The 9,025-nt window shown below is 46.9% G+C and overlaps 1 protein-coding gene across 2 annotated transcripts; it reads right to left on the reverse strand.

Moving 5' to 3' along the window:
• Window positions 1-1,734: 1,734 nt before the first annotated feature.
• Window positions 1,735-6,040, reverse strand: LOC125550288 (B3 domain-containing protein LOC_Os12g40080-like). 2 transcript variants are annotated; one of them, XM_048713254.1, is made up of 7 exons: window positions 5,610-6,040; window positions 5,320-5,464; window positions 3,904-4,228; window positions 3,629-3,819; window positions 2,927-3,500; window positions 2,584-2,825; window positions 1,735-2,300 (listed from the first exon to the last, which is right to left on the reverse strand). In XM_048713254.1, exons 2-7 carry the CDS (start codon window positions 5,407-5,409, stop codon window positions 2,037-2,039), a joined length of 1,686 nt encoding a protein of 561 aa, XP_048569211.1. In that variant the 5' UTR covers window positions 5,410-5,464; window positions 5,610-6,040; the 3' UTR covers window positions 1,735-2,036. The 2 variants fall into 2 exon arrangements, with proteins under 2 accessions (XP_048569211.1, XP_048569210.1); XM_048713253.1 differs by having other exon boundaries at window positions 5,601-6,040.
• Window positions 6,041-9,025: the final 2,985 nt, after the last annotated feature.

Below are 9,025 nucleotides of genomic sequence, written 5' to 3' on the forward strand. Positions count from 1 at the left end.
CGGGCAATGAGAGCCGCGACGATGCCTTCAAGAAGGGAACGAACTTCGCCGCCGCTGGTCTGTCCGAAGATAGAACGGGTTTTCACCCCGGCCAGCACTCACCGCCAACGAACGCCACACCCCGGCCACCACGCTGCCCACACGACCATGGCCACCGGGCAGCACCAAGTCACGGTCTCTGCCCAAGAGCACCGCGCTACCACCACCAGGACCGGCGCCCCGGCATCCAAGACCTAGACACCACCTCACCCGAGAAACGCCACTACCCCAACCAACGCGATGAGTGGAAAGGTCCGACCTTTCGCATCCCTAGGCGGCCCCCACTGGCTTCCATCGACCCGTCCAGCAGCACCAGGCACGAGACAAGCTCAGTCCAACGGCACCATGCGCGAGACGAGGTCGTCCTGCTGCACCGTGCGTGAGACAAGCTCGGTCCTAACGCACCGGGCGCGAGGCGAGCGATGGATCGCAGCGGGGAGCCGGCCAGCCCGTCGATGAGAGAAGCGACCGGACTACGAGGAGAGGGTCGGAGGCCAACTGCCCATCCCGCACCGCCCGGCGAGCTCCAAGTCTCAGAGCCGCCGGGCACGCACCCGTGTGCCAAGCTGCCGAGGGGGAGGAGCGCTGCGAAGCCCCCAAACCAGGACGAACCAGGTCGGAGAAGGAGATGCCCGACCCCCCGACACGCATCGGCCACCACCACGTCGCCCGTGACGCCGTCGACCGCGCACAGTAGCCACCACCGCCCGCACACGCCGGAGCACCGCCGCGAGCCCAGCGCCCGCTACCGCCTGCCGAGGCCCGCTGCCGCGCGCCCCATGCTCTGCCACCGCTCGCCGAGGCCTGCCGCCTCACACCCGACCGCGAGCGCTGCAAGACACTGCCGCCTGTCGCCTAGATCCGCCGCCCGCGGAGGAAGGGAAGCCGGGAGAGGGAGCCTCCCCCCCCCCCCCCCCCCCCCCCGTCTGCCACGCGGGTTTCACCCGACGGCATCACCCAACGATGACGTGAGGAGGGAAGGAGGAGAGGGCGGCGACGGCACCTAGGGTTGGAGAGTCCCCGAGTCGCCCAGGGCGGGGGCGACGCGATGGGAGGGAACACAATAAGATTTTCATCACAGTAGCATAAGCAAAATAGGCAGAAGCTAGAGTGACAAAAACAAAATTTCCCCTCGAGTCTTCATTCGGATAACCGGATCGAAAGGCCGGGTACTTCGTTCGGAGCGGTGGAAAGAGAGAAACTTTTTATTTTATTTTTATTAGTCAAGATGTCGGCAAGGTCTTTCCTTTTGTGCATGCCATTGTCGTGGGTTTGGGTTTCCAGGAGCACAACAGAGGTTTTTTATATTTCAAACAAGGAATCGAGGATCACCTGAGGCTGTGGACCTGACTGTCGGTGTCGGGCAAGCAAGGATTCAGACAAAGCATCCCTGTCCTTGGCTTTCTTCCTCTATTTTGAACTGAAACTCTAGTACTCCCTCCGTTCTAGAAACGGTTGTATATAGACTTGTTTTAGTTCTAGATACAACCATTTCTAAAACAAGTATTTCCGAACAGAAGGGGTACATCTTACCAGCTTGGGCAAGTCGCACAAATGCTGAAAACTCATCAAGGCAAAGCAAAATATATATATATATATATATATATATATATATATATATATATATATATATATCATGCGCATTTCCAAAGAGACACAACAGAAGCATCATGATGGAGCCGAACCAAGACCCAGTTGAACACAGCCATGAAGTAGGCAACACGTATAATTAATGGTGTTTACAGTTTACATCATATCTCATGGGAGAAAAGGTTCTCATATCACCTGGATGGAGACATCCTTCCTAATCACAAACAATATGCATCTGAGCATGACACAATACCACTAACTAGAGGCAGGCAAGACTCCAATCCATCCCAGATTAGAAACAAGCTCACCAACTCACTGTCATGTCATGGCAGGGCACCACGGTTAGAACCATTCGGACAACGTATTAACTACCAGTACATAGACATATTAGGGCTTGAGCTACACCTCTATGTCTGACTTGACTTGCGGATGAAATAGACCGTCATCCTGAGCTTTTTCGTGCTCTCTCCCCGTTCAAAGAGGCAGATATCCCCCTCCCGCACTTTATTCTCGGTGACAAATTGCTGCCAGCCACGACGAATCCACCTCTTTCCGTTCTGATCTATCACCAATCTGGTGCGCTGCTCGGTACCTCCCTCTGCCTGAAGCATGAGATCCATTTTTCTGCCTATGTGTGGAATATGTCTTGCACCGTATTCCATGCGGAAGCCCTGATCAGACATACACAATCGTCGCATGAGAAATCAAAATGTCAGATCAATGTCTACTACTTGAGTGGAATGAATGATTCACACGTACAGTACAGTCGGTGTTTACGTATTAATAATAGATGGACTTTGATGCATTTTTAGATGAGAAATTAATTGGTTATATATATGCACAGGGTTTTGTAATTAATGTAGTAATTGCACAAGTGGGTCTCAAGATTTCCTTTGACAAATTAACGCAATCTATCTACAAACGATAGGTCAAAGAGTATGTAATTGAACTCACCAATTGATCGGCATTAATCCGGCTTTTAGTCATTACTACCACAAAGATAGGAAGTTCAGATTGAATTGCTTGAACTTTCTCCTCAACTTTCTCCTTCTCCACACTACTTAGACTTGTCCTTCCTTCAGATAAAACGTAGGGATACTGGGAAGGGCCCTCGAGATTGCTGGTGGAGCTATGAGGTTCCAAATTGATCCCAAACTCCACAGATGCTCGCTCATTCAGCTTGTGAGCTTCATATCCTGAAAAGCTTGCACAACCCTCATAAGATAAGCATAGGATAACCAGAAGCAATTTGGAAATTGATAAAAGGAAAACGCACTCGTATATATAGCACTATAACCTGATTTAGCAGCAGACGGGGAGGATGTTGAAGCCACCTTTTGAGCTTTTGCATAGCGACTAGGTGCCTGCTTCTGCCGCCTACCTGATTTTCTAGTGCCTTCTTCCACAATGTGATCAGCATCAGAACTACTCACATAGTCTTCTTCCGCAATGTGATCATCATCAGAACTACTCACATAGTATCCTTCTTCCATAATGTGATCATCATCAGAACTACTCACATAGTAGTCTGTATGAGGGGGTGGATCAGTTATTTCAAGTGAATCTTCACGAATTTCTTGAGTACTAGAAATATTTCCCACGTCAAAGCATGAAGAGGTTCTCTGATGAACACTTGTGCCAAGAATACGAACTTCAAGGCGTTTGGTACCCTTGGTTATAAAAACAAGGAGGTCATTCTCTTGTATGCGATTAGCATCTACAAGATTATTCCACCCATATTGAAGGACTATTTGATCATCACCATGCTTGCAAGCTTCAACACCATATATCATGTCATTAGGGGCTTCTAGTTGAATAGTAGCTTTAGATGTGTCCTCCTTGAAATGTTCCACAAGCTTTAACGGTAGGTTCTGCGGTAACCCAAAATAAAAAGACATTATTGCAACGATGGAATCTTGACCAGTAGCAGTAGGAATGGGTCCTATTAGTGGGGTTAATAACATAACCAAGAAATGGTTAGGGAAAAGATCCAACTTACAACAGAGCAATCCTTCAAGTTGACATTGCTTTTGTTCATGACTGCCACATAAAGGGGAACTTGAGATCTCATGGTACAAGCTAGTTCACGTACTTTGTCATCTTGTGCTTTGGTTAGATGGCAGCCAGGTAACATGCTATAGCCAGAGTCAGTTGAGGTCTGAACATTTCCAGAAACAGACGGTACTTGTTCTGCACATCAAGTACATTGTTACAATGACCACAAAAGCACGGTACAAGTAGTATTAGACTTTAGAATACTATAATCAATCTTACCATTCAGCACATGATGATCGCAAGTTGCGGCAGGTGGAACACCACCAAAGCTCTCAGAAGGTGGTTTAGAACAGGAAGTAGCCTTCTCATGACCGTTAGAATTGAATATATGAACCTTAAAGGTAGAGTTCCCACGGTACACAAACCAAAAAGAATAATTTTCTTTTATGTGATGCATTGCGACAAACTTATCCCAGCCAGCCCGAAGAACTAGCTCACCCGTCTTTCTACACACTCCAATAAGGAATATGCCATTAGGAGCTTCTAGTTTGATGGTCTCGGAGATCATGCTCCCCAAATGGTTTGCAACCTCCCACGGTATGCACTATTTAAAAACAAGGAAGATAAACTTAGAGTTACAAGGTTCACTGTCTGTGACAAGTTAAGTTTCGTGCTATTTTCAGGAAATACAGAAGGACATTGCAAACAAACAAAACAAAAATTGATATATTTGGAACACGCATTATGGAAAAAATGTGCTTAAGTGAATGAGTTACCTTATTATAATTCAGAAGTAGCATAATGATGGTAGTTGGCCAGAAGTGTACTAAAGTACAGTACTAGTTACCAAATTAGTACTAACGATAGTAGACCAGCAGTGTGCTAATACACTAATTATCTCCGTAAGAGCTTTCCACCAACACTGTTGTCCTGCTGCCCCATTTATATGTTCTGAAACAATTTTTCAAAGGAATTCTTTTTTCTGAAACAGTTCTTTGAAGAAAAATACACTGAAAGCTAGATTAGCTTTGCAGTTCCAAATGTCAAGCCTAGCCCAGCAAGGCTGGGATTAATAAATATTTTTTTTTGCCTGGGAACCAAATGACAATCTTATCTAGCAAGGTTGGCCTGATTTAAATGGAATGTGCTTAGCGGCTGGGAGCGAGGTATGTGCCCCCTCCCCTGGTTACTTGCATGTACAGTTAACTATGTTGGGTTTAGTACAATTTTAGCCTATTTGTAGGAAGAGAGGGCCTGCCGCTGGTGGTGTGAGACAGAGAAAGCCTTTTGGTGCTACATTTCTAAAGAATATCCAGGCATATCTTCACGCCCCCATTGCTGCTGCGCCCATAATGCAAGCACAGGTGGTGCCGCAACTTTGGTCCGCCAAGAGGAACAAATGCACAGTTACCAGCAATTAACGATTTTATCTACCAGGTCTTCCTCTTTCCTTCCAATGGCAGGAGAATGTTGTAGGAAGGGCCAAGTATTGCACAGCATAGTTAAGAATAAAATACTGTAATATTAACAAATAAAAAGCACAGCCTTCTACTCAGGAAGAGGATGATTTCACTAGTAATAGTTTTAGTGGCATTTCAATTTTCAACACCCTCGTCCCTGTCCTAGCGTGCATAAGGAGAGAGCTCCCACGACGGAGTGGATTGATGCAAGGAAGGGCTATGTAAGTTAACTGACCATGCTGTGCCTGAAACCACCCGTAGCCACAGCAACGAACTGCGTCTTGTCATGGCCCACGTGGTTGCGGGGGTAATGCCGCCACCACATGGTACAGCTCTCGCGGGCGCTCCTCCTCTCCTCTTGCAACCGCCGCCGCTCCGACCTGATGGACAGCGACCACAGAAATCAAGAAAAGGAAGTCATTTACCCACGAATTTCCCCCCATTTATTTATACAGTAGTAAACCCTCATCCCTTTGGCCATGAATCAAGAACCAGGTGGTTGAGGGCCTAATTAACCTGGTAAACCTTGTTGAGAGCTTGGGGAGGGGTGCGGCTGCTCGGGGGATAGTGGACGGAGGAGTTGCGGCCGCTCGGGTTCGTCGCCGTTGGCCCGGACGGGGGATATCGGAGGCGGCAAACGCGGAGCTCCGGGGCGGCGACCGGCTCGATTGAGAGCAGGCGGAGGCGGACGACGGGAGCCGTAGATCGGGGAGGGGTGGAGCAGACGGATTTGTCACCAACGGCGGCGGCGCAGGTGGAGGGGCCGAAACCCTAGCTCGGCATTGGCGGCGTCTCCTCTCGCAGATCCTCTAAGGCGTTGAGGCAGGCGAAGGCGGAGGTGGAGCACCGGAGCGGGGGCGCCTAGGAGTCGCCGGACCGAAGACGGAGGTGGAGCGCCGGAGCATTGTGTGGAGTTTTTTTTTTCTTTGCACTGGACGAAGAGAGAGCGGAGGCACGGGTGGAGTTTGTTTTTTTCTTTTGACAATTAGCACGGGTGGAGTTCTTTTTCCTTTTTTTTTGAGCTTCGGTGCTGCTAGTTTTTTTAGGAATAACTACGTGTTTATATATATTGCAAAAATAGTATATAGAGCACGAAATATGTACTATATGGCAAACTGCCACACGCATCCAACGCCATCAATTCTCTCCCGATTTCCTTCCTTTTCCGCACGACCTCTGATTTCTTTCCATTCCCGCACGTCCTCCTCCGATTTTATCAGGCACACCCGCTCGTGCCTTCCTAATTTTCGTAATCGTCATTTATGGCCTCACATGCCTTCTCGATTTTCAGCAAAAATAATGCTTAGACTAGGATTTGATCTCTGGTCTGCAGGTAATTAACAAAGGGAGCTAACCACCTCACCTATGACACTCATTGTTCAACATTCTAAAGGAAATATTGTTTTTGACATGTTTTTGCCTTTAATATGTTAGCACCGAAAAACTTTTTGTTTCAAGCATCATGGTAACTTTGATCATTGGGAATAAATTTGTTAAGCCCGCCCCCCGGTAATTTCTGTAAATAGTACGATAACATTCACGCCATAGACCTGTTAATTTAGATACAAACATCGTGGTAACTTTAACCATTTGGGGAAAACAAATGTGAAAAGATACCTGATAATTTATGTGTAAATAGATGGTAATATACGCAGCGCACATTTGATAACTGAGGTAGAAGCACCATGGTAACTTTGACCGTAGGGATTTTTTTTTTGAAAAGATACTCCGGTATCTTCTGTGTAAATAGCACGGTAGTATGCCTCCCTCCCCTGGCATTTTTATGTGTAAATAGTATGAAAACATATGCACTGCGATAACTAAACACCATGATAAGTTTTTGACCCGTGGAGGGGGGGGGGGGGGTTTGTTGCTGAAACATATCCCCGATAAATTTTGTGTAAATAGCATGATATTTTAAGCACTGCGGGCTTGATAGGTTACCTAGAATCACCATGATAACTTTTTGCCCCGGGAAAAAGTTGTTCAAAACATCCCCAATAATTTTTGTGTAAATAACATGATAATATAAGCACCGCATAACCGATAACTTGCAATATAAACATGATGGTAACTTTTTTACCAAAGGAAAATATATAAGTTGTTAAAAACATACACTTGCCTCGCGCGTGGGCCTCTTGGATGAACACAACACATGGCCTGCCACGGGAAAGTCACATAATGTTTAGTGTCATGAGGGGCACACGTGCTATAGGCGTGATAAGTTACGCAAAAACATCATGGTAATTTTTGACCTATGAAAAAAGCTACCGAAACACACCCAGGTTTTTAGATGCAAATACCATGATAATATACGAACCGTAGACCCGGTAACTCATGTACAATCCCCCATGGTAACTTTGACCGGGGGGAGGTTGATGTACATATACCCTGATAACTTATGTGTGAGTACCACGGTATTTTACACATCAAAAACCTTATAACTTGTGTACAAAACACAGTGGTAACTTTGAAAGGGTGTAGTTGTTGAAGCATAGTACCCGATATGTTCTATGTAAATAGCACGGTAAGTTATGCAACACAGGCTTGATAACTTGCATACGAATATCATGATAACTTTGTCCTGAGGAGAAATCATGTGGTAGACGTGAAGAAGTGGCAGTTTTCTCGAGGGTGAGCGTCCGAGATGTGCGGGAGAAGCAGGTTTCTCAGGCGAGCCTGCGGGGTCATTTGGGAAGAGGCGAGGTCAAAGAACGAGGGATCGTATGATACTTTAAAATGAAATAAATATAGGTGTGGCAGTTTTGTTTATATGGCACACATGTGTCAAATATCACAGTCCGAGCACGTACATACGAAATTCACCAAAAGGACCCAGAAACACACATGCCCCGTACAATTGCACAAAAAACCTGAAAAAACAAAGTAAAAAACTCAGTCCAAAGAGATCCTTGCATCCATTGCCATCTTGGCCCGTTGCAGGTCACCGTCGTCGCTGGAGCACCGTCGGAGACAGGAAAAATAAGCAGCCCACTAACCAGATCCGTCGAAGCACCATCACTGAATCAACGTTGTGAACCGATTAAGCAGCCCGCTGTAGAACGACAAGGCACGGGTGGAGATTTTTTTGTTGAGCTTTGGTGCCCCTAGGGAGCTATGAGAGGAAGAAATGCCTCAAATCGCCCGCCGGGTTAAAATCCTTTATTCCAAATCATAACCCGAGAGAGAGGAGAGAGGCATACCAGGCCGGTGGAAGAGTCGCCGTTGTCGGAGGAACCGCCGGAGAGGTCATTGAAGAAGACCATGGCTACCATGGCAGTCGGATGCGAGACGGCGAGAGCGAGAAGCGGCTATAGCTTGGGAAGGAAGGAAGGAGGAAATAGGGAAACTGTGGCTTGTGGTTGGGGAGAAAAAGGGGTGAGGAGGAGGGGAGAGTTAGATATTTCGATGGTAGACAAAAAATTTCAAAAAGTGGAGGGAAACTTGGCGCGCGGTGCTGCCGGACACCATTCACTTTGAACAAATGTGCGCATTCCAGACGATTCTTCTGCTTTACGCGCATGCGGTGAGTTTGAGCATTTAAATTTTGAACGAAATTACCTCGGTACGGTGCCCATCCATGTCATTGCATAATTTAACATCGCTTGCTAGTTTCACTTTCATGTGGGACCACTGTTGATCAAACCGACTTTTGGCAAACCGCACCCTGCCCACCGCCGGGTTGGAAAACAGAAACGAGGGAAAGATCTAGCTGTAGCACGGAAGCCAAGAAATTTGGTGTCTGATGGGGCTTGTTGATACAGTGTTATTTATTCATAACTAGCAAGATGCCCATGCGTTGCATGAAAAATCAAGATGCATTTGTATGAGTAGTTTATGTTGTGGGAGATATGGATGAACGAGGCAAGGCCTTATTTGCAAATGTGGAGAGGGGTGTGAGTATCTTTTTGCAAAGTTGCCATAGTTTCCTTCCTATCCGT

Source organism: Triticum urartu, chromosome 4, assembly GCF_003073215.2.
Source record: "Triticum urartu cultivar G1812 chromosome 4, Tu2.1, whole genome shotgun sequence".
In the NCBI taxonomy this organism is placed as follows: Eukaryota; Viridiplantae; Streptophyta; class Magnoliopsida; order Poales; family Poaceae; genus Triticum; species Triticum urartu.

Bases quoted from the DNA above. Each gene is read 5' to 3' on its own strand.
- LOC125550288 (XM_048713254.1), bottom strand. From the start codon at position 5,409: ATGTGGTGGCGGCATTACCCCCGCAACCACGTGGGCCATGACAAGACG. The intron at 4,229-5,319 runs GTCAGTTAACTT...GTTTTTAAATAG, and splicing joins GTGGTTTCAGGCACAGCATG to TGCATACCGTGGGAGGTTGC. The intron at 2,301-2,583 runs GTGAGTTCAATT...ATGTCTGATCAG, and splicing joins GGATTAATGCCGATCAATTG to GGCTTCCGCATGGAATACGG.